This window comes from Balaenoptera musculus, chromosome 1, assembly GCF_009873245.2.
Source record: "Balaenoptera musculus isolate JJ_BM4_2016_0621 chromosome 1, mBalMus1.pri.v3, whole genome shotgun sequence".
Classification (NCBI taxonomy): Eukaryota; Metazoa; Chordata; class Mammalia; order Artiodactyla; family Balaenopteridae; genus Balaenoptera; species Balaenoptera musculus.
In genome coordinates, this window is record NC_045785.1 from 124230295 (window position 1) to 124255738 (window position 25444).

A 25444-nucleotide genomic window follows, 5' to 3' on the forward strand; every position below is an offset into this window, starting at 1 on the left:
TTGGAACTACAGTAGTGTTTTTCTTGTTAACGTTTCCCCAAAGCTTGTTATAGATTGAATTTGCTCCAGTTGGCCTCAAGTGATTTTTAAACAGTTGTTTCCAGTATAACTACAATCAGAACGCGGATTCCCCACAGCATTTGTTTACAAGTCTGCAACCACATACAGAGGGAGTGTAGGGTACGGGGAGAGGGTGGTCCAGGCTTCACCGTCTTTGTTTCTGCAGTGCCTCGCAAATGCTAGGGACTCCGCGTTTGTCGACTGAACCTACGAGGGCCCCGCGAGGGAGGGCAGCTGGCTCGGGTGTGGAACGCGGCGCCGGACGCAGAATTGAGGTTTAGCCACGCGTGGTCAACCTTAAACCCAGCGCTTCCTGCCCGCCCCTCCTTCCCGGACCAAAACCAGCCCTTAAACGCGGGCTGGGCGCAGGCTAGAGGCGGGCGCGGGGATCGCCGGGCGCCTGCGCAGGCATCCGCCAGGTGGGCAGGTACCTGGGCGGGGCGCACTGTGGTTGGCGGCGGCGGGGGCCGAGCCCCCGGAAGAGCCCGCGACTCAGCCAGAGCAACAGGCTGCCAGCGGGGGGCTGGAGCTGGGGTGGACCGGGCCCGCCATGGACAAGCTGAAGAAGGTGCTGAGTGGGCAGGACACCGAGGACCGGGGCGGCCTGTCCGAGGTGAGTGCGCCGCGGCGCCCAGCCGCCTGGCCGCGCCCTCTCCGCCCCAAGGGTGCTGCGCCCCCGCCTCGGTGGAGGGTCCGCGGGGGGCCTGGGAGCGCGCCGGGGCTCGGGGGTCCGGGTGACACCGGAACCCCACCCCCAGCTCCGCCGGCGCCGGTTGCTGGCTGGTAGGAAAGGCAAGCAGGACTTCCAGGGTTTCGTGGAAAGCAGCTCTGCCACTGCTCCTTACCCCTCCTCTCCAGGGCTCCGGACCCCCGCGCTCCCCCCACTCCCCACCCCAGGTGCCAGGGCCCAGACACTCTGCACAGGGCAGTCGGCACCTGTTTACTTTTTTGTCCTGCACCCTTCAGCCTTCCGCGTCCCATCCCCCACAAAGGGAGGGCCGAGCTGGAGCAAAACCTAGAAACATCTGCAAAGGGGAGGGCGGACATTCCCGCTCGGCGGCCCCATCCCTGCAGGCCAGGGAAAGGGCTTTAGGGCCGAGCTAGGCTGGGGCCTCTGAGAACTTGGCGGGGGAGTCCTCGTAGGGTAGATCGCCTGCGCCGGGGGCCTGGGTGACCGCCCCTCCTCGCTGCCCACCGCGAGGCGGGGCTCGTGGCCGCGCCCGGCTGCTCCCGGCTGCGTTCCTGCCCAGTTTAGGTTGTGGGGTGTGACACTCGCACCCGACCTTGTGCGCAGTGTTGCTGTAAACTACCCCCCAGGAAAACCGTGAACTCCTGGACGGCTGGGACCACATCTTATTTCTCTGTGCACACATAGCACGTAGACTCCGTAGACGCCCAGGACCTCATGAGGCCGCCTGCACGCTTGTTTGTTTTTTTAGAAAGGTTTGGTCGAGCTGAAACTTGGGCATTAATGCCCTATGTTCTAGAGCCACACAGGATGTTTATTTCCTATTTCTAGTGCTTTGAGTTTTGTTTTGTTTTTTTTCCTCCGTGAATGATAAAATAATATTTCTCTTTATTTTTTGGCGTATTCCGTGGGCCTCAGTTTCCTCATCTGTAAAATGAAGCTGTTGCACAAGATAATATGGCGTCTTTCAAGTTGGAACCTAAGTTTTTCCTCTGATTTTCATCACTGTCTCAAGTGGCTATCTCAGTATGCTTCTTTCACTCGCTTCTGTGGTCGCTGATTTTATTGTGACTTTTGTGTGACCCTGATACCTTCACCCCCACCATGAAATCTCGGAACCCTAAAAGTTGCTCTCTGAATCTTCACCTTGAAGAAGCAACACTACAGACATTGAGTGTTATAGGAATTGGAGTTTTAACTTGTTTTGACATTTCAAAACAGCCTGTGGCTTCTTTTAAATCTGTTGCCTTTATTAATTGGTCAAGGCTCGGTAATAATTTCATGAGTTCCTCGTTCTTGATTTCTGGCTTCTTGTATGAACTCACAAGCCAAACCTCAGACTGGGCCTAAGAAAACTTATGTGGTTGACAGTCATGTTATCTAAAGCTTTATGTTGCACAGACTGTCAATAAGGTTTTAGAGCAGCTGGGGTTCAAGAGGGCGATGTTTTCTCTTCCTGTGGACTCTTGTGGGGACAGTGGGGATGATGCAGATATTTTGATTTAGAAAATCATCATGAAGTGGTGGACAGACCCTCAAGAGTGAATGATGTAGTACAGATTGAAAACATAAAATGCTGAGTTAGTTTTTACCTAAAATAGTGAATGCCTGTGTTGGACACAATGAAGGGCTTTAAAGAGTTGTAAGCTCAGGCCTGTAGAATCTATTTTAGAAAGACTAGGTGCTTCTGTCTTGTTCTAAAACACTGCTGTCAGTTTCCTCTCTCTGAGTGTGAGATTCCTGTTTATGTACATCATTGTGTGGCACTTCCTGAGCCCCAACTACCAGGAAGCATTTTGTGTCCAGCTGAATTCATTTTCAGGGTTGTTTTTGGCTCAGTTTTTACTTATTAGGTCAGGGCCTCCTTGAAAATGTTGGTACTGACTTGATTGGCTCACATTTCCCATGGTTTTGAGGCTGGCAAGGCTGGAGGATGCTGGTGAAATTTCTGTTTTGTGTGTGAAGTTGGACTTGGTGGCCTTAAAGTCTCTTAACATTCAATTATAAAAACAGACGGCACCAGAAGTGAGTGCTTTAAAAAATTGGTATCCTTTTAGCTAGTGGGAAGCAGCTGCATAGCACAGGGAGATCAGCTTGGTGCTTTGCGACCACCTAGAGGGGTGGGATAGAGAGGGTGGGAGGGAGACACAAGAGGGAGGAGATATGGGGATACACGTATGCATATAGCTGATTCACTTTGTTATACAGCAGAAACTAACACAACACTGTAAAGCAATTATACTCCAATAAAGATGTTAAAAAAAACTGTTATCCTTTTAATGCAAAAAATAAAAATATGACTAGTTCTGTTTCTCCTACATATGAAACTGGGGAATTATAAAACTTGCCTGGTGATGTCTAGTCACAGATGGCCTCTTGATGAGTTTCGTGATTGATACCTGGTCTTCATAAATCCACCTTCAATCTTCAGTTTCTAGGGGCTTCTTTCTGAAAGTACAGGCTTTATGTTTTCTCTACAGGATTGCAGGGACAAGGAGGGTCTGAATTGTACCTGGTTTGAAAGCACAGGAATGAGGCACAGTGTTCCTTTCTCACCTTCTTCCTGTTACCAACCCTGTTTCCCCGAACAGTTCTCAGCTTTTCTTTTGGCAAGAGCCCCTCTTCTCTCCACATCCCAGAGTCAAAGGGACCCTTGTGCATAACTGCTGGTCAGACAGCCTGTGAGCTCTTTGCCTACAGATTCCATCCAGGTGGTATTCCAGCTACTCTAATTTCCCAAACGTGTGCTAGCACCGTTTCCAGAAACCATGAATTTAAGGAGTTACTTTACATCAATGGAGTTGATTTTCACAAATCGGCACAAAGAAGTTTTTAGCTTTCACTGGATCCAGTTGCAAGTGGAGCAACGGCTTCCTCTGGCCTGTGACTAAGCATGCTTGAGAAAGAACTTGCAACCATGTAGATGAAAAGTTCTCGCCCCCTCCCTCATTCTGGCAAATAGGGTGACATTTGGATGGGAGTCAGCTTGAGATACATGTAGAACCCACGTGTTACTTTCCTTTTTGAAGCAGAAACCGGAACTGCTTCCTATCACGAGTGATTTTAATTTTTACAAGAGCTGACATCTCACCGTCCTGTTGAGACTATCTTGTGCTCTAAATACCAAGGCCGTGTCAAATTGATACTTAACCTTGTGGCTTATCCTGTAAAAAAAAACGGGTGAATCTTTTAAAATGTCTCTGTTGATGCCAAGTAATGCTCAGGCAAGGAATCCAGTCCAATCCCACTACCACAATTTTCTTCTTCCACGTAGCTCTGTTCATTTTTCCACCTTGGCAAGGTTAGTTCTTTGGTGCTTGCATGAGTAGGAAGAGCGGTGGCTTTCGATTTTCTCCTGTCCTTGTGGGAGGTTGAACAGGTTAGTCAGAAGGGGTCTAACCCGAGTGTCTGGGGTGCCAGTGAAGACTGGTAACAGAGCATCACAAGACTCATTTTGGGGGAGAGGTGTTCCTAACGTGGGACCAGGTGGCCCCTCTGTCAGCTCCTAACACCCTACTCCCCCGGAGTGTCACCACCCCTGAGCGTGCCATTCTGTGTAGGGTCATATGTTGCCATATGTTTCTGCGAGTGCTGTGTGTGTGTGTGTGTGTGTGTGTGTGTGTGATGAGCCCCACTTTCAATATGCGTGAACATATGGGGCAGATAACCTGCCCTAAATACCTGTCTCCTGAGTGGGGAGGAAGCCGTGCTGGAGTGAAGCCTGCCACGTCTGAGGAAGCCTCTGGACCTGCTCTTCCAGCTTCTGGTTTGACAGGAAGTTTAGAGACAGGGTTGAGAATAGGCCTCTGAGCTGGGAGCAGTCAAGGCTGAGGGAGTCCTCGGTTTAGTGACCCTGGGAACCTCTGCCACCACTGCCTTCCTCCATCAGCTGGGGGGATGTGTGGTCAGTAGCTGTCGCCACATTGCCAGATGGGGACTGTGCTGGCCACTTGAGGTGAGCCCTGGGTGAATGAATACGCAGGGGGCCTGGCTGCCCTGCCTTGGCTGGGCGGGAGGAAAGGCCTTTGGTCTCCCTGGCAGCTGCCTGTGCAGCTTGGAGCAGCTGTGGCCACTGCATGAGGCCGACAGTCTAGGAAGGTCTCTGGTGCAGACACTTGGCTGTCATCTCTGACATGGGGAAAAAATCCTCAGGAGTTACTCACAGGCTCCCTTGCTTTAGCGGGGCTTTTCTGGAAATCTCGGCCTCCTCTCAACTTTGCTCTTGGGAAGGATTAATCATGGTGACAGAGAGGGATGAGTAGGGCAGTCATTAATTAACTAGGATGCATCTCACATGTGGGTGACTTGGCTGATGCCGGCACCTTGAAGAACAACTTCTGCACCAAGAGTGAATAGACTCGGCTGAGAGTCCTGATTAGGATGAGAGCCTGAGCCCTCCCGGGTCCCAGAAAGGCCGGCAGGAGCAGTCAGTCCTGAAGCTTGGCTGGTTGACTTAGGAGATGGTGCCCCTTGAATCCAACTGTGCGAGTGCCACCCCTGTCTTTTCCCCTTTCCCTGGGCCCTGCCTCGGGGAGCTCACACCTTTCCAGTTGTGGTCCTCATCCTGCCTGGGCTGCCGTAAGGGCTCAGGCTGCTCTAGGGTCTGCTGTCTTGCAGACATGGGATGCTGTGTCCATGGGGACATGGGTTCGAGCCCTGCTCCAGGAAGATCCCACATGCCACAGAGCAACTAAGCCCATGTGCCACAACTACTGAGCCTGCGCTCTAGAGCCCGCAAGCCATAACTACTGAGCCTGTATGCCACAACTACTGAAACCCGTGTGCTCTAGGCCCTGTGTGCTGCAACTACTGAGCCCACATGCTGCAACTACTGAAGTCCACGTGCCTAGAGCGTGAATGGCCATCATCAAAAAGTCTACAAACAGTAAACACTGGAGAGGGTATGGAGAAAAGGGAACCTTCCTACACTGTTGATGGGAGAGTAAATTGGTGCAGCTACTATGGATAACAGTATGGAGGTTCCTTAAAGAGTAAAAATACAGTTCTCATATGATCCAGCAATCCCACTCCTGGGCATGTATCCAGAAAAGATGAAAACTGTAGTTCAAAAAGGTACGGGTACCCCAATGTTCATAGCAGCACTATTTATAATAGCCAAAATATGGAAGTAACCTAAGTGTCCATTGACAGAGGAAAGGGTAAAGAAGATGTGGTGTGTGTATATATATATATATATATATATACACACACATATACACACACGTGTGTGTGTGTATATATATATTCCATTTTATATGGAATATATATATTAATATACATATTAATTATATATAATGGAATATTACTTAGCCATAAAAATGAATGAAATAATGCCATTTGCAACAATGTGGATGGATGTAGAGATTGTCTGATTACTTCACTTCATATGATAAAGACAAATATATGATATCACTTATATGTGGAATCTAAAAAAGTGATACAAATGTACTTATTTACAAAACAGAAACAGACTCAGATATAGAAAACAAACTTATGGTTACCAAAGGGGAAAGGGGAGAACAGAGGGATAAAATTAGGAGTTTGGGATTAACAGATACACACTACTATATATAAAATAGATAAACAACAAGGACTTACTGTATAGGATAGGGAACTATAGTGAATAGTGAATATCTTATAATAATCTATAATGGAAAAGAATCTGAAAAAGAATACATACATGTATAACTGAATCACTTTGCTGTACAACTGAAACTAACACAACATTGTAAATCAACTATACTTCAATTTTTAAAAAACTGAATCATATGCTATGCTCAAAGACTGAGTAATTGTATCTACCTAAAATTTGAGGAAACAAGCTCATTTACAATGTAAGACTAATTAAATTAATTAAAGGGGAGTGCTGATTATAATAAAGTACATCTTATTCTAAGGACAGTAAATGAAATAACATGGATGGGATCCACATAGCTGTACCTTGATGAAGCACCAACCTACACTTCTAAATAGCTATGACACCAGCAGAAAATTGGGCGTAACAGTCTTTGACATATGCATAGCCAAAAATTTCTTAAATATGGGTCCTTTTTAGATTTCAGCATATCCAGGTTTCTGTATTTTCTTTCACATGTATGGTTTCTGTCAGCTCTTTATGTTGGCCTGGATCCTTTAATTCTGCTTCTGTATTTGAATATCTACTTCATATGTAACAACAAATAGAATACATAATTTAATAAATGACCAAGAGAAAATGGCCATATTTGTATTCACACACCTAATATCTTTCCACATCAAAGAGAGTGGAAATGTTATCAAAAGATATTTTCCTTTTACTATTATTAAAACCGTAATAAGTGACCATTCTCATGGAATTTGAATCATCTAAATTGAAATATAAGTGTCTCATGCTACATAATATCCCATACTAATATGTTTGTCCTTACTTAATGTCAAAGATATTTGAAGATGATTTTACTTACAATAAACAGGACATGGTGGAGCATTTATGCATAGGATAATATTCTGGAACAGTCTCTGAGGTCAACCTTGGCATAATTTGACTTGTGGTTGTAACGGTATCTTATTCTAAGTACAGTGATTTCCTCATAAACATGGTCAAATCATTTTGTGGTAAAAACAAGAGAAAGTACATATAGCATACATGACACAGTACAGCACTAGACAGATTTTTTATAATAAACACTCTTTAGGAAAAATGGAATGCATGTGTTTTTCAAATATAATTTTTCTAAGATCTAACTCTGTTACAAAGGCATATATCTTTAAAGCAATGAAACTTTAAAAATTTTGTAATATAAAGAACAGTGCACTCAAAGAAAAGAACCCAGTGATCATTCCATTCACTATTTTTCCACAGTTTTCTTGAACTCCTTTTGAACTCAATAGCATCTGTTGGATAATTTTATAATTCCCTATGGAGTAAGAAGCCAGAAGTTATCTATAAATTTCCATGGACGATTTTACAGTTCATTATGGAGTAGGAAAGTAGATAATACCTATACATTGTCAAGATAAAGTTAAGGGACTTCCGTGGTGGCACAGTTTGCCACAGGTTTTACCAAGGATCAAAAACGCTAAATTTCTCTATATGATTTCCAGTGATGGAAACAAGGCAGAGACAGTAAGCACCCAAAGTGGTGAGTTAGCACTTTCCGGATGCCTGTCGTCCTCATGGAAGAGACCCTGGAACTATTTGTTGGCCCATTTGTGTCTGTACATCTGCATGATCCTCTGACGGAACATGTCAAACATGTCTTCTTTGTGCTTCTGCCCGTCGGCACCCAACCGCTCCCCTTCCGAGGCAGTTCCCACGCTGATGAGCTCCCTGATGCCCTTCCCACAGGAGCCCAGGCCGTGGCCCTCCTTCCAGCCCATCTTCTGTAGCATCTGGAACCCCAGGTTCTTGTCGGTCAGTTTCTGCTGGGCGAAATCAAAGTCCTGGGGTGTCTTCTTCTTGGACACGGGACGACCCCGAGGCCTGACATAGGCAATTCGAACTGGTTCGTGAACTTTGGGCTCCTGGATGAGACATAGCACAGCTGTGGGACACAGCTTGGGTCCCACCAGCCCATCTCTTCAATCCACTTCACTGTTGGTGAAGTGCATTGTGCTTGAGACAGAGTCTCCACCTCTGGAGATGTCCAACCAGAGGCTCGGTAGCCTCTGATCAGCTGCTGGAGAAGAGATTCATGGGTGGATGAGGAGCTGGAGTCAGTGATCCTGAGGGCCCCTGTAGCTATGCACAACTAGGATTCTGTGTTTCTGCCTTCCTCTCTACAAATTCTAAATTGAAGTATGTGTCCTTTGTTTTTGGTGATTAAATATGCATATACATGTATGTAATTAGTTTTTTAAATATTTCAGGTTGTTGAGGCAACTTCATTAAGCTCGGGCACCAGAATAAAAGGCTTCATTGCCTGTTTTGCTGCAGGAATTCTCTGCTCACTGCTGGTAAGACTGCCCTCCCCTCCTCCATCTTTTCCCCCTGCGTTCCTTCCCTCTATCTTTCCACTTTCATCTACCTCCTTTTCTCTTCACCAAAATGTATGGATAAGAGGAGGGGGAGGTAAGGGAGGTGGTGAGGGAGCTAAGGGGGGCGGGGAGGGGAAAAGGTTCCTCTGTGCGCTCCTGGTTCGGTGGCTGTGGTGGGGTGTTCCTCACGTGCAGATACTCTGTGCCTTACCTTCCAGGGAACTCTTCTGCTCTGGGTGCCCAGGAAGGGACTGTACCTCTTCGCAGTGTTTTACACCTTTGGTAACATCGCATCTCTTGGGAGGTAACAGTTTTTTAAATCTAACCTTAGCCAATTGTTAGATGGGAAAATGGATGTGCGTTGTGTTTGGAGGGAGGTGAAGGAGGATGCTTCCATAGTTTTAAGGATTTGGAGAGAAAAGAGGTAGTTAAAATACATCACTTTCATATCCTATCACTTCAACATATATATATATATATATATATATTTTTTTTTTCTTTTTTAACTTCAACATATTTTTACATCTTAGTTCATCCTTGAAGTACCACTGGAGAAGGCAGGAACTGTACTACCAGTGTGATTTTATATGGCACGGAGCAGTTGAATGATTTCTTCAAAGTTTACAACACCGCCCTCTCCATTGCTCTAGTCTTACTGCTGCTGCCCCTTGCTGATTGACTCACATGCCCACACCCTGTGCTGGGCTCTGAGGATTCAAGGACAAGCAGGGTTTGGTTCCTGCTGTGATGGAGCTCACTGGTTGGCCAGGCAGACAGACATATAAACTGATAATATAATAGGGTATGGAGAGAGCAATGCTCAGGGAAGGGCAGGTGGGCTGATCTGATGTGACCTGGGGAGACAGGAGGGCTTCCTGTAGAAGGTGATATCTGAGCTGCTTTTAGCTCTGGCCTCTATCACTGCTCATCTGAAGACTACAGGAGTTCCTTGTTGGGCTTCTCTGCCTCTTTTATGGACCCTCGCCAGGCCATTTTCCACAGAGCTGTGGAGCCATTCATTTATAGCCTTGCTTAACCCCCTTAGGGGCTTCCCATTCCCTCTCAATGGGTGAAGTCCAAAACCCTCAGCATGCATACAGGACAGGCCCTTCGAGTCGTCCTCCTCAGCCAGGCTGAACTTGCATTTCTCCAAACGTCTTTGTGCTTTGCTTGGGCTGTTTTCTGTGCCTGGGGTGCTGCCCCGTCTGCACCCCCCATTTGATGGGTACTTGCTCATTTGTCAAGACCTGACTCAGAAGTCACCTCTTCCATGAAACTTCTCTTAATTCCCTTTTCCCCTCCAGAATCAATGACCTTCTCCTTTATATGGGCTCTGTCTATCCCATATATATTTATGTGACAACACAGATAGCATTTTATTACACTGACTTGTTACAAGTCTACCACTTGACAAGGGCTGCACTTCTGTCTTACTTGTCCCTAATTGTCCCCAAACCTAGGTCTTTTTCTGCCTGGAAATGTTAACCAAACAATTAAGTGCAATGCACTGGCCACCTGCTTAAACTTAATTTATTAATTCTGGTTTTTTTCAAGTTGTTTTTTTTTTTAATTTAATTTTTATTTTATATTGGAGTATAGTTGGTTTACAGTGTTATGTTAGTTTTAGGTGTACAGCTAAGTGATTCAGTTATGCATATACATATATCTATTCTTTTTCAGACACTTTTCCCATATAGGTTATTACAGAATATTGAGTAGAGTTCCCTGTGCTATACAGTAGGTCCTTGTTGATTATCTATTTTATATATAGTGGTATGTATATGTTAATCCCAAACTCCTAATTTATCCCTCCCCACCATGTTTCCCCTTTGTTAACCATAAGTTTGTTTTCAAAGTCTGTGAGTCTGTTTTGTAAGTTCATTTGTATCATTTTTTTCTTTTGATTCCACATATAAGTGATATCATATGATATTTGTCTTTCTTTGTCTGACTTACTTCACTTAGTATGATAATCTCTAAATTTATTAATTCTTATGATAGTATAATGCTGGCCCTTGGAGATGTCTAATCTTGCCTCCAAAGCTCTCTCAAATACTAACTTTTGGGGGGTTTTGCTTTGGGCAGACAGCATAGGTTATAATGTAGAGTCTAAACTGAGCATAAATATATGGGTGTGTTGGTTAGTCCAAAAGAACTATTTAGCAAATCCTAATGGGACCAACTTTTTGAAGCATTGCCCAGGGAAATAATAAAGGGAGCGAATTGTTATTCTAGGGTGTGTCTAGGAGTTTGTGGCTCTACCTGTAATCTTTCATATTTTTGTATATATGCTGCATTTAATTTTTAAGGCCACCCTTGGCTATTGCTTCTTGTTCAACGTAGGCTCAAGAGTGCACTCAGCGCAAACACTTGACCTGGGAGTGCAGCTTTGAATTCAAATGGAAACTTAATGGCACTTCAAAGAGAGGTAGACTTATTTAACAAATTTTTGTTTTTAGAACACTCAGTAGCTAATGTCATCTGCTGGTTGGCTTGTATTAAATGCTGGCTGTAAACCAGCTACGCCTGGGGTGATGCCACACGGGGCGTTTCTGTCAGGAGTCGGGAAGCATGACCTATACCTGGCCCTGGCACTTGCCGTGTTAGGCGTGAGTGTCTGCTTCATTTGTGTTTACTCTTTCTCACTAGCCACCTGTCAAGTTCCATCCCTACAGAGGGCATGCTGGGGCTGTCTTTTGGAGCTTGGGAATCCAATAGATGTGGGTTGGAATGCCAGCTCTTTTATGGGCTTAGCTGTGTGATCTTGGATAAGTAAATTAACCTTTCTGAGCTTTATTTTCTCAGGTCTAAAATAAGTGTAATAATACCTAACTCACAGAGTTGTTGAGGGGATGAAATGAGATCATGTACGCGATATCTAGCACTTAGCAAGTGTTCCACACATCACAGATGATATTCCTATCAACATTAGAATTATCCTCTGGAGATTACAAAAGAAAATGAAATGCTCTACCTTTTAACAGAAACTACCTAAGCCTGTAAGATGTGGTTTTTCTTGTTTAGATTACCTGAGTCTCTTTGGTTTGTTTGTTTCCATGGGTAGGTTGTTAAGGAGGTGAGGTAGCACCTGGAATGGAGGGGTCCTCTAACCTAGTGGTTATGGACGTGGTTCCGGCGTCAGACCTGCGTGCATCTACAACCTCACTCTATCGTATTCTAGTTGGGTGGCCTTAGATAAGTAACAAGTCCTTTCTGGACTTAAGCTTCTTTGTCTGCAAAATAAGTATGATGACTGTTCTTATAATCAACTTCATAAATTGTTAATGGACTAAATAAGAATAAGGCACAAAAGGCCCTGAAGCACAGTGCCTAGCTCAGTCACAGCTTTTCACGTGTCAGCTACTATTACTGCTATTATTGCCACAGGTGAGCTGGGGGAGGCGATGGGGAGGCACCTTGGTTTACCTCGTGTGGTTCTGTTCTGGTCTGAACGGCTTGTGTGTGTTTGCCTCTTAGCACTGTCTTCCTCATGGGACCAATGAAACAGCTGAAGCGAATGGTAGAGCCTACGCGTTTGATTGCAACCATCATGGTGCTGGTAAGGTCTGCCTGTTACCTGGATGTCTAACATAGGAGTGTTTGTTTCTGCTGTTGGCAATTTTTTTCCTCTTAAACCTAAAGACTTCTATCCTTTTCCCTTTCATCTTGACTTACTATCTGATGCCTGTAACCACTGTGGCAGAAGGGGGCGTTCTTCATCTAATTAATTTTTCCTCTCTTCCCCCTGACTTGTGTTTCAGTTGGTGTTAAGGTACTGCCAGTTCTATAAAGCCCCTCCAGAAGGTGTTGCTTCTTAAATTTGGCAAACTCATGTGCTAATAAGAGAGCTCTGACACCCTCCTGGTGGTGGGCGATGCCACATACAAGGAGAGCTTAGAGGGAATAACTGGGGAACACAGGGTTCATTCTCTCAAGTGGGTGTCAAGTCTCCTAGCATGGGCTCTTTTTCCCCTTGTCGTTCTCTGACTTCGGGATCCTGTTTGTTTTTGTCAGTTTTCCTGAAGCAGGTCTGCTTTCCTCATGGCCCAGCACCCCTGTTCCCTGCTCTCACCACACTGTCTTCAGTCTTGTCCTATCTTCCTGTCCCATTAACCCAGAATGCCTCTCCCTTCCTTGGGCCATTTCCTTCCATGGGACCATCCCATCATTCCAGATGACGTTCTCTGGACCGCTGTTACAGTTATCAGTATTGCATTGTCTAGACCTTGAGCAACATAATTTGTAGTTTCATTTGTGTACATCTCATTTGTTCAGGTGGGTAAGTTCTCTAAGGCCATGGCCACACTTGCTACTATTTTGTATCCTTTCAGAGCATCGGGCACAATGCTGGACACCAAGAAATTATTTCATTCATATTTATTGAGTAGTTACTGATACAGCGGGATGGAGAGGACAGGCATGACTGACAGCTGGACTACTAATTGTTTTTGGCCATCCCTGGATGTAGATGGCCTGGATAAGTCTCTTGCAAAAAGAACTTACTAAGAAAGGACTCAGGGACAGTGTTAGGTGACATGTAAACAAATCATTGACTCTCTGGCTGTGAGATTGACATCTTGTGTTAACCTTTGTCCTCACATGCCCTTTCTACTCCAGACACTAGTGTTCGGCAGGAGTTAAAGAGGTGTGTGTTTAACCTACTTTAGTATGTTGGAATGGAAGGATGGATGGATGGGTGGACCAGAAATGTGCTTGTGTTTGCTGGGCAGAGATTCTGGGAAAATTTGAAAGTAGAAGAGGATCCTTCTCTTTTTAATCTACGTGAATCCTTCTTGGCCAGTTTCATTTCACTGGGATTTGAACTCCTCTGCCAAAGATGGGTGCTCGGGTAGGTTCAGTGCTTTGAAATGAAGGATGCATTTGGTTGCTGTGATAACCACAGAATCTGATTACTGCAGTTTGATGTGTTGTTGTAAGTTTGTCAAGAATGATGTCTTTACAGTTTTTTCCCCCTCCCTGTTATCATTGTCATTGTATTAATTAAATAATGTTTCCTTTCTCTCTCTAGTTGTGCATTGCGCTTACCCTGTGTTCTGCCTTTTGGGTAAGTGTGTATTTTAATTTTCCTTAACCTTTTTGGTGTGTACCTCTTGTCACACACGTACCTGTAACCATATCATTTTTCTTCCAGTGGCACAACAGAGGGCTTGCTCTCATCTTCTGCATTTTGCAATCTCTGGCCCTGACGTGGTAAGTAACCTTTTCAACAGTCCCTTCCCACATCGATCTCTGACTAATGCAGCTGAAGGAGATAAAATCCCACATGGTGTGGGTAGGAGGATTAGGAAAACAGAAGCTTTTCAACTTAAGAATCCTTAATGATGCAAGTCAAATCACACCGCAGAGCCCCAACGCCTGTCGACCAGCCCACCGCCAGTAGGTGGCATTAGTGGCCTTGAGTGGTCGTGGGAGGCTCTTTGCCCACTGCGACATTTTTGCTGGGCTCAGGGTTGATTTTGAGATGTTACAAACGTTATTCAACCACTCACGTCTGGTAAGGGCAAGGACAATTAAGTAGTGTAGGGGCTGGTAAAAAGAGGCTTGTGAGTCAAACAGGCATTAAAGAAAAAGGAAACTGGTAAGAAGAATCATGAGTGTTACATTTGTGGTGGGATGAATCATTTAACAGAAGGACAAAGAGTGAATTGGAAGCAGGAGATGAGGAGCAGTGACTGACAACATGGAAAACCGTGCGGCTGTGTGCCGTAGCAAAACCCGGGAGTTGTGCCCCAGGGGCCAAGCATAGTGGAAGGACCACTGGAGACATTATCATTCAAAACCATGGATGGGGCTGTAGGTTCATGGCCATTTCAAACCTGTCCAACGTCAAAGTAAGGAGGTGGTGGCACGTATGGAATCAATAGCTTCTGAGACGTTTCAATAATATGTTCACAGTTTATCAAGGATGATATCTGCCAGAACAGTTTCATAAAAATGGGACTTGATCTCCTCTGGGAAAAAATGTTGGCTCTAATGCGAAGAAAGGAAGACTGTGAAAGTTTTAAAGCTTCCAAGGATCAAATGTTGTCTTATTTGATAGAAATGGATCTTGAGACCGCAAGCTTAACACCCATCCTTCCTTTTAGCAATTTTGGACTTTTGAATAAATGTACTTTCAAAATGCCCTTTGGAATTTATTCCAAGTAGGTCAGCTTTGGTACGTGGTGAGTGTCAGCTACGGAGAAGAATGATGGCCTGATTTTAATGTGACACATACAGTGTGGTAGTACGTACTGAAAGGGCCTGGTGTGATGGTTTATGTTTATATTTTGGTTTTCTTCTCGGGGCAGAAATTAGTCCCCACATACACATGCCTTTCTTTGCATATAGACTGATCCTGAAGCCAGTTTTTAAAGGTTTAGTGTTCGTATGTGCACAGGCAGATGGCCCTATTCCAACCCTGATGTGTTCCAACTATATGTGCCTTCTTAGAGTTGATTGGCTTCCAGCCTGCCTCACACCCAGGCCTGGTCTTTGGGGGCGTGGCCAGCTTCCTCCCCACTGTGGTTCCGTTCTGGGCGAGGGGGCTGAGCTGACTGGGACCACCAAGATATCTGTGGGCTTGGGTTCTTAAAGAATCATAGCTTGCTTATACTTTCATCCATAGGGCAGTTGGTAGTGGGTTGTTTTTTTTTTTTCTTTTCCTGTTCTCTTTTCTCTTCTTTTAAAATTAATAGGCACAGAGCAGAAAACTTATCCCAATCGGGTAGAAGTTGTATTCTGTTGCGAACTTGTAACATATTAGAGGACAGCTGATCTGGATTTTATTTGATGTTCCTTTAGAATAAGGCTTCTAGGTCATCTGGATATCTGGAATCTGCCTGTTGTAGGTAACGGTGCTGGCTCATTTGGTTAAAACAGTAACCCCGTGAGGCTGAGGTGACAGAGTTGTCTCCATACGGGCCTTCTGCCCTCCTACTTTGGCTACAGATGACACCCCCTTCCCTGTTATACACATGGCACAGCGCGCGCACGCACGTGTGTGTGTGTGTGTGTGTGTGTGTGTGCGCGTGTGCACACACCCTCCACACTGAGGAGGGAGGGGGTCTGGATACATCACCGCAGGTGCTCTTGCAGCTCAGAAACCCAATCCACTGTGTAATCTTCCACTCCCTTCGTTTGACTTGATCTTTTGTTTGTTTTTCATTGTAGGTATAGCCTTTCCTACATACCATTCGCAAGGTAAGACTGTCTTTAGGATTATAATGTCTGTCATTTGGGGATGATGATAGCTTGCATGGGGCCTTTTAGTTTAGGGTGCTTTCAGAGAGTTCATGCTGTTTTATCTTTATGAAAATCCTTTGAGACGAGTAGGCAGATGTTATACACCTATTTTATAGATTAGTAAGCTAATGCCCAACCCCCCCACCCATAATACAACCAATGATGGGCATTGACCCAGGTCTACCGATTCCTGGCGCTGGGAACATTCTGCTGTGATAGACAGTATGTATATGCTCATTATCACTCTTTTAACCTGTAGGTTTGAGGAGATTTTCCTAAAGGTGAATATCACCGTAATATCACTGAGCAAGGGATGGAGGGGGTCTAAGTTCATGCTTGTTTTCTTGCACTATCCCACTGATGGGAACATTTCAGAAAAGAATTCATAAAAGGAAAGTAAGCAGGGCCAGGACTCTGGACGACCAGTGTTTCCTAATTAACAGTGTGACCTTGAGCAACTCACTTGACCCCCCCCCCCCCCCCCCCCGCCACCCGGCCTGAAAGGACTCGTGATAACTAACTTGGGTTGGCCCCTTCTCCCTCTGAGCTTCTGACCTCCAAACCTCCTTTAATTAGCACTTTCAGTGATCTTTGCCTCTGACTCTGTTCTCATGTCACCATTTAATTTCCATTCTTCTCTTTCATGACCTGTTAACTAAAAAGAGGCTTTTCCTTAACTGTGTTGAGGCAATGAGGAATGTGCGTGAGCTGGGAAGGAGGAAGAGCAGGCTTAGGCCTTCCAAGGCTGTTGCTGACAGTGATCGGAAGACGGCGGCGAGTGACTGATGAGACGAGAAGTTAACCAGCCCATCACGTTAAAGGCAGCTGGGTGGCTTTGTGAATAGGCTTTCCAGGTCCTTTAATATGTGTATTGTGAGCTGCCACCAGGGATCTTATTTGTCCCTAAAACCCTTTCTTGTGCAGAGCATCTGCTGGGACTTCAGTGCAGAGCGTATCTTAAGAAATGCTGACCTAGAATTACCTTGATAGTAAAATGCAGCGCCCGCTCATGCGAAGGCATTCTCTCATGCTCCCTCCCTCCCTCCCTCGTGTGACTCCAGTGTCCTTGGCACAAATGCAGCTGAGAACACAAGGAGTAGAACTGGGGTGAGAAGCCCTAGAACATGGCCAGGTATGGCGGTGGGATGGATGTGCCTGCTTGAATAGAATAGTAATTTGCTGAGCCCTCACTCTTTCCTTGCACGCTCTACACTGCATTCCAAGGAGCAAGTACCTGGGATAGGGCTTATACCTCAGGGTAGCAAGTGCTCAGTACCTATAGAGAGCTCCCTGTGCTAGGGAACTCCTGCAGGATGTCCCTTAACAAGTTTCTGCTGCCTGCTTAGAAAGGAGAAAGGCCCTAGTGCCTATTTGACTTAATGCTTTCGGTGCATTCTGTGATTCTGGTTGATATTAAAGTGCACGGTCCTGATTAATTTCTCGGTTTCAGATAGTTTCCACTTTCTTCCTATCTTTTCCTCCGATGGTCATGGTAGCTCTTCTTTATTAAATACCTACTCTGTTCAATGCACTAATTCCCAGACTGGTCTACAAGGTAAGTGGGGACGTGCCCTTTTACAGATGAGGAATTTGATACTCAAATAAGGGAAGTCCCTTCCGCGGGATAATATCACTAGTAGATGTTGAAGCTGAGGTTTGATGCCATGTAGATCTGACCCCATGGTCATGGTCTAGGTGCTTTCTGCTCTGCAGCGTGCTACTCCGGGTGCCCAGAAAATCTCAAGGAGGGTCTTTACCACTTCCAGGAGCCTTTGGAGTGATGATCTCCCATTTATCTTTGTGTTTTTTCTTCCTAGGGACGCTGTGAAGAAGTGTTTTGCTGTATGTCTTGCATAACATACGGCCGGTTTTGCAAAGCTTTGGAAGGCATGGTGGATGGAAGCTCGTGGACCGTGTTGTAAATATCTTCTAAATCTCTGTCTCACAGACATGTGCCTTTGATCTTGCAGCGACATGCTGCTTGCATTCTGAACACCTGAGGGTTGCTTTGGGAGGCAACGGTGTGTTCCCAAACCCAAATGTCTGTAGCATGACATGAGAGGTGGGTTCTGTATCTGATGGAGTGGAATCTTCCTCGTGCGCCTTTGCATGGTGTTCCACTGAGTTCTCGTAAATAAAAACCTTGTTAAGCAGCAGCAGATAAGCCTTGGGAGCCAGTGATTCCCAGCTGGCAACAGACCACCCTGTTGGAGTCACAGGGGTGCAACAGGAAGGGATAGAGTTTGGGGGTCTACAGGGACTTCGTAGATTTGTTCCTCAGCGTGGCATCCGTCACCCCTGCCCCACACAGTGTGGACACGCTTCTACTCTGGTGTCTGGGAACAAGTGCTTCTGCCCTCCTGACAGCTGCACACGAGCCCGTGGAGAGTCTGGCCGTGGACTGAAGTAGAAAAGGAGCACTTTTTGGTGATGTGTGTTGTTTTTAGACCTGAGCTGTGGCTCTTTTGCTGTTCTGATTCCACACCTGCCCATGGAATGTACTTTCTAACATTCAGTGCACACTTTTTTTCTCTTGAGTTTTTCTTTCTTTCCCCCGCCCTGCCCCGTATCTTTACTCTTGACCTCCTGGAATGAGATTGAGAGAGAACAAAGCAGCAGCAGCAAACACTACTGCTTCCTTTTGGACAAGAGCTGGTAGGAGGTGAAAAATCTTACTGCTCTCTGCTGTATTTTTTTCCCCCCATTATTTATAAATGTTTGCTTTTAAACTGATTTTATTTTCCGTTCTCCCCTAGAACGGGGCCAAGGGAGAGTAGGTGGGAAGACAGAGCCCCGCTGTGGAGCCAGCAGGAAGTAGGCACACCTGCCCAGTGACCTTTAAACAGTCCCAGCGTTTGCAGTGGAGCCCGTGCTGGAAACAGTGGGAGAAGACACCAGGGGCTGCGGGGTGGCCATATTGCAGCTTGATGTCTGGCCACAGACAAAGTGCTTTCATGTCCCTGATCTTGTCTAGTCCTTGTAAGAGCCTTGTGATGAAGCAGGGATTGTTATCCCACCAGGCAGTCAAGGAAATCAAGGCTCAGAGAAGTTACGAGATCCGCCCAAAGCCACAGTTGATGGCAGCACTGAGCCCCAAGCCTGGGTGCCCCAGCTTTGGTCCCCTTCATGACACCGCATTTTCCCGGTGTGGCTCTGGTGTTACCTCCTGTAACTGTTTTCCCTGTTTTCATCAGCCAAGCCTGTGCCTTTTCTGGTCGCAATCTCTCTATGTCATTGTATCTTCTCCTGCTCACTCTCCCTTTGGGAAGCTTCCTCTTGGATCTGTAGGATCTCCGTCAGTCCTTTTGTGCCCTTTTGCTCCATCTTGCGGCCTGACCATCAGAATGCTCTATCTTGATCGTTGGAGTTCTTGGCATTACAGGACCTCCAAAGTCACCTTCAGAGGAGAAGTCTGTTTGGGTTTGCCTTTCTGTTCTTCTCCCAGGTTGGCCAGTCCACTCAGGCTTTTGCTCTGGGAACCTCCAGACCAAAGGCAGTGGTCCACTGCTTGTCTCCTTGCTTCTGGCTAATTGCTGAATTCATTTTCCTGCTGCAGCCAAGACCTCAGACCAGTGAGGCTTTTCTTCTGAACTGGGGAGGTATGAACAGGCCTGACGGGGCCAGAGCGAGGAGCCAATGTTACTGGGTCCTTTTCTAGGCTGTGGAGGGCATCCTGTCTTCTGCTGAGACCCCTAACCTACCTTCAGCCAGGAGTGGAAAGTAGATGCTACCGTCTGGCTTGTGTGGGGCTCCTTCACAGTCCAGGTGCTTCCAGGAGACAGCTCAGATCTCAGAAGGGCTCTGTGAAGGGGGTCAGAAGTCGTCCTCTCTTTAGAGCTGATGTGAGGCTAGCCTGGTCACTATGAGCTTCAAATAGCCTGGAGTAATACACCTAAAAGGCTGACCCCTCTGGGCCCTTTTCAGAGGCTGGACTTGACTTTGTGAGACATGAGGTTAAGATGTCACCAGACCTGTATAATGTAGTGGTGGCGAACGTGGGCTGTGAAGTCAAACAGGTCTGGGTGTGAGCTGTGGTTCAATCACCTGGTAGTGTCGTGTTGAACAAGCTCCTTAACCTCTGGTCCTCACATCGCTCTAAAAATAATGGGGATAATGATTCCTGCCGGATCATCACAGGATGTCAATGAGAAACCTGTCAACTGCTTAGCATGGGGCCCAGCGTAGGTAAATGATACCTCGGTTAAAGGTGGATATTATTATTTAATCCTGGAAATAATGGATGACCATTGAAGGTGATAGGGTGACTATCTCTGGCCATTAATTTATCTAAAAAAAGCTTATTTGGTAGTACGTGTCCGGCACTGTAGACATTGCCATGCACTATCTCATTGAATATTCACAGTCACTTTGCCAGGCTAGCAGTCTTGTCTCCATTATTAGAGAAGGAACAGCCTCAGAGCGGGTAAGGGGTCTGTACCAGATCTCAGCAGCCGAGGGCGCTAGCGCTTGCATGAAAGCTCCTGCTTTGCCTTAACTCTGGAGGCCTGTGGCCAGTTTGTTCAGACAGCTCCAGTCCGGACACCTCGGCAGCTTGTGGGTGATCCCGCCTTCCAGGATCTTCCAGACTCCGAAATTTTTCCTTCTTCCGCCGTACCCTTTGGTTGCTTCCCTACCTGTTTTTGTCTGCCGGACTGTAGGAGTAAGAAATCCATTTCAGATGTGCTGAAAGCTGTTACCAAGCAACTGTGCTGGTTAAAAGCAACCTCGTGGGTGAGATGAGGAGTGGAGAGTTAGGGTTTTAGGTCCTGTGCTTGGCCGTGGTCTCTGTTTCCCTGCTCCCCTGCCTTCTGTCCTACCCCGTTCACTGCTGGGTGAAGGAGAGATCCTTGCGTTTTGGAATGAAGGGAACCGTTGAGGTAGCTCTTCTGCAGACAAGGAGTGTGTTCGTGCAAGGCTGTGCTTCCCACAGCTGGGTGGGAGCGCTGGCCTGAGCGCTCTTCCCTGGCCGTGTCGGCCTGTGACCGCTGTGTTGGGAGCAGAACGGCCCTCCAGACTTGGAGAGCTGGCTTCCAGGGCTCTTGGCCCTCTCTGCCTTCTCCCCACCCCTTAGAGACTGGGCGGGTCTGCTGACTAACTCGCTGCTTCCCATCTCCTCCTGTCTCGCGGTCTGAGAGGTCTCCCCTTTTGCCCGATGTGCTCGGGGGAACCTCTGGCTCTCCAGCCCCTCTGCGTGGCTGTGCCTGTGGCCACTGCTGCTGAGACCCGGCCTGAGGTTCCTGCTCTCCCTCCCTCCCACGGACGGGCCGCCTTGTCCTTGCGAAGGCCCGACCACTCTCCGCAGCTGAGCATTCTCACCGGCTTCACTGTCTCAGTGCTTGGAGCTCCTGGGCTTCATGCCTGTATGGTGACTGTGGGTTACCCACCTGAGTGCTACCTGCCCCCCTAATCAGTACATGGTCAGGGAGCAGGAAATACAATCATGAAATGCATCTAAATAAAACTACTTTTGGATACTTCTGTTAGAAAAGATAATTAAGAAGTGGGTCATACCTTAAAAAAAAACAAAAGGGGTGTGGGGATACCGGTTTGGCTGCTTCTGCTTTTGATAGCTCCACGGGAGTGACATGTGTTGGAACACGTGTGATGAGCCTTGGTGGAATGAATTAGGGAATGGAGCTGCAGCCCTGTGGCTGTGGGGTCCTTCTTCTATGGGGCCGCCTACACCCGTCTTGCCTTCTCGTCTCTTTCCTTAGATAACTTCTGACTAGAGTCTGCTGTAGGGTTACAGATACTTCAAAATCCACAACCCATCCTTCAACTTCATTTTCAGCAAATCAACAGCAAGGACAGAAATCAGTATTTAAGGTTTATAGGGCCATGTTGCTAGATTACAGGCATTGTTCTTTTGGTTTTAAAAATCCAAGACTTTTTAAGATAAGTTTGGAGATGTGCAGTAGCTTCCTTGCAGATGGCATTTTTAAAAAAGCGAACAGACCTTCACCTGAAGTTAAATACTGATTGATAGCTCTCGATAAGATTAACAAAAGAATTTACATTTAGAAGTCTAAATTTTTTAGCAATTTATATTTAACAAGTTGGGGGGTTAAATCATGTGACTTTCGAGCACCTTCTAACTCATAATTTGATGCAGTTCTGAGATCTGGAGGATTTTTTGTCAAGTGAAGAGAGTGCCGTGCAGTGTTCTTGCCTCCGGTTTACTTGAGGTAGGGCGTTTAGTCCCACTTTTCGGTTATTTCTAGTTCTACCCTGAATGCATAGGTGACACTCCTAAGCCCCTGGTACACTTAAGCTTTGCTGTTGATGGCTCAGATTTCTGTCCCTTGACCTCACAAAGGGCCCCACAAAGCACCGGCAGAGGTCTCACCACGGAGCTTGTGAACAGAGCCCACGGTCCGTCAGAGCCTTTGTTACTGTAAATTGACTGAATAAAATTACGTCCTTCTTAGCAGGAGCTGATAAGCTGATGATGGGCTTGGAAATGTACAAAACATTTCCTATAGACGGGATGAGCTGAAAGCAGGAAAGAGTGTGTTCACTAGACAGGGGGAACATGGCTATTTGGAGTGAAAGGTCAGTCCACAACATCATAATAAACAGTTACTACTGATGTGTATATTCACAACAAAGTAATGACACTACACTTAATAAACAGCACCAAAAAATAGACATAGCATGGACAAAAGTTCCCTGATACACATGGCTGCCTAGACTTAATATCCTTGTGGATCCTTGGGAGGCATCCTTTGAGACCAAACTGAGACTTGTCAGAGAATGTTGGTCTCTGCCTGTTGAACTTCCATACTGCAAGAAGAAGTAATGAGCCTTAAGTACAGATGAACCTTGTGTAATGTCTTAAAGGAGAACCATAGTTTACATGCAATCTTGTGGTCTTTTTGCTATGAGAAGTGCTTATTTTGCCTTTTTCATTGTTTTTGCTTGACTTCGCCATTTGGAACAAGGAAAAAAAAAAAATTAAAACCTCTGAACTCTGATCTTTCGCTGCTTTTGTACATTCTGATTGTGCAGTTGAGGGTAAGGATGTTCAGAAGCCCATGGGGAATTTATATGCTTTCAGAACATTGTGCCTGTTTTAGTATGATGAGCTTTTAAAACACTTTGTTAAAACATCAATTTTTGTAACTGTATAGATACTCAGCTAATTTTGAATGCTGCTGGTGGCATACCTAAATTTTCATATTGCAAAATACATTCTTGTGTGCTGTTTTTCCTACCTTGAGATGCTGTTTCATACAGTGAAGATTGTTTTCTTTTTACTAACTCATTTCAGAGAAGGAATTTTACTGTTAAGTAAGCTGGTTTTTTCCCCCAAATATCACAAAACAATTCTTTTTTTTTTTTTTTTGCTTTTTTCCTCCAATAAATGATAGCATTATGATCTTTAATAAATCTAGTGTTGTCTCTTATTCATGTTTGTTTTTCCAGGAGTCACTGAGCCAAATGAAGATTGCAGGACTATGAGAAAAGACCATGTCTTTAATATGAATCCTTAATGGTAGTGTACATCTTAGGCACTTAAAGATGTTTTTTGAGATAAATTGATATGTTTAGCCTCTCTTTCAAATGACTTCAGGATAAACACAGGTCTAAGGACAGTTTTGAAGGTTTTTGAAAGGTAAGACATTTCAAGTGTTTATTTTGGAATATTCCTACACACCTAGCTGGATAAGTCACTTTATGTAAACTAGGTTGTCAAATTAATCACTAAAAGGTTTTAAATAATATTTCCTTATTCTTTTAATGTCTGTAGCACTTGTAGTTATGCCAGTTCTTTCATTGCTGATACTGGTTATTTGTATCTTTATCTTGATCACTTTAGCTTGAGGTTTATCAATTGTATTGATAGTTTCAAAGATAACTCAGTTAAAAAAATTTGAACATTTAACTAAAGAAGATATGTGAATGGCAAGCAAACACATCTAATGCATACTGTGTTATCATTATATGAAGTTTAATAAAAATAGGTAAAACTCAGTTCTAGACTTTAAAGACATTCTTCGGTGGTAAAACTATAATGAAAGCAAGGAAGTTATTTGCATAAAAGTTTGCATAGTGATTAGTTTGAGAGGGATGGAGAGGTTAATGATTGGGAAGGGACAGGATGTGGAGGGAGACCCTGGGTATTGGTTGTGTTTTATTTCTTGATCAAGTGTTTATTTCTTGATCAAGTATTTATTTCTTACAAGGTGTTCACTGGTAAATCATTGCACTGTGTGTTTTCTGTGTATGTGCAATTTTGTGATGTGTTATATTTTATAATAAAAGAACCAGCTTTGGTTTCATTGATTTTCACTATTGGTTGTCTGTTTTCTATTTAATTGATCTCTTTTTGGTTTTTTTTTTTGGTCCAATAACTGTTTATTGTGCTTGCTTTTACAATAATTGATTTCTTTTATTATTTCTTTTCTTATATTTACTTTAGGTTTATCTTTTCCAGCTTTTTAAAAATTTATTTACATTTTTCCTGTTTACTCTTATACATCCAACATTCAAGTTATAAAAATTTTAAGCTCAATGTATTTAGTTAAAAAAATGGAGGCTTTTGGGATAAAACCCAATGGACTAAGGCTCAGTCTCTTATTTTTTATTTTCCTTGTTGGTTATTTATTTTAAATATAGCAGTGTGTACATGTCAATCCCAAACTCCCTAACTATCCCTCCCCCCCACCCTTCCCCCCAGTAACCATAAGTTCCCTCTCTAAGTCTGCGAGTCTGTTTCTGTTTTGTAAATAAGTTCATTTGTATCATTTTTTTTTGATTCCGCATATAAGTGATATCATATGATATTTCTCTTTGTCTGACTTACTTCACCCAATGTGACAATCCCTGGGTCCATCCATGTTGCTGCAAATGGCGTTATTTCATTCTTTTTAATGGCTGAGTAATATTCCATTGTATATATGTACCACAACTTCTTTATCCATTCCTCTGTAGATGGACATTAGGTTGCTTCCATGTCTTGGCTACTGTAAACAGTGCTGCAATGAACATTGGAGTGCATGTATCCTTTTGAACCATGTTTTTCTCTGGATATATGGCCAGGAGTGGGATTGCAGTATCATATGGTAGCTCTATTTTTAGTGGTTTAAGGAACCTCCATACTGTTCTCCACAATGGCTGTACCAATTTACATTCCCACCAACAGTGTAGGAGAGTTCCCTTCTCTCCACACCCTCTCTAGCATTTATTGTTTATGGATTTTTTGATGATAGCCATTCTGACTGGTGTTAGGTGATACCTCACTGTAGTTTTGATTTGCATTTCTCTAATAATTAGTGATGCTGAACATCTTTTCATGTGCCTCTTGGCCATTTGTATGTCTCCTTTAGAGAAATGTTGAATTAGGTCTTTTGCCCATTTTTCGATTGGGTTGTTTGTTTTTTTGATATTGAGCTGCATGAGCTGCTTGTATATTTTGGAGACTAAACCCTTGTCAGTCACATTATTTGCAAATATTTTCTCGCATTCTGTGGGTTCTGTTCATTTTGTTTATGG

The 25444-nt window shown here is 44.9% G+C and overlaps 1 protein-coding gene across 1 annotated transcript; it reads left to right on the forward strand.

Annotated features, from left to right (window-relative positions):
• The first annotated feature begins 498 nt into the window (after positions 1–498).
• SFT2D2 (SFT2 domain containing 2) lies at positions 499–23334 on the forward strand. Its single transcript, XM_036869930.1, has 8 exons — positions 499–673; positions 8597–8683; positions 8923–9008; positions 12182–12263; positions 13734–13769; positions 13857–13915; positions 15878–15907; positions 17767–23334. Exons 1-8 carry the CDS (start codon positions 611–613, stop codon positions 17804–17806), a joined length of 483 nt encoding a protein of 160 aa, XP_036725825.1. The 5' UTR covers positions 499–610; the 3' UTR covers positions 17807–23334.
• The last annotated feature ends 2110 nt before the right edge of the window (positions 23335–25444 follow it).

Coding starts and splice junctions, on each gene's coding strand:
- SFT2D2 (XM_036869930.1), top strand. CDS start 611: ATGGACAAGCTGAAGAAGGTGCTGAGTGGGCAGGACACCGAGGACCGG. Junction 13,916..15,877: donor CAATCTCTGGCCCTGACGTG/GTAAGTAACCTT, acceptor TTTTCATTGTAG/GTATAGCCTTTCCTACATAC. Junction 15,908..17,766: donor TCCTACATACCATTCGCAAG/GTAAGACTGTCT, acceptor TTTTCTTCCTAG/GGACGCTGTGAAGAAGTGTT.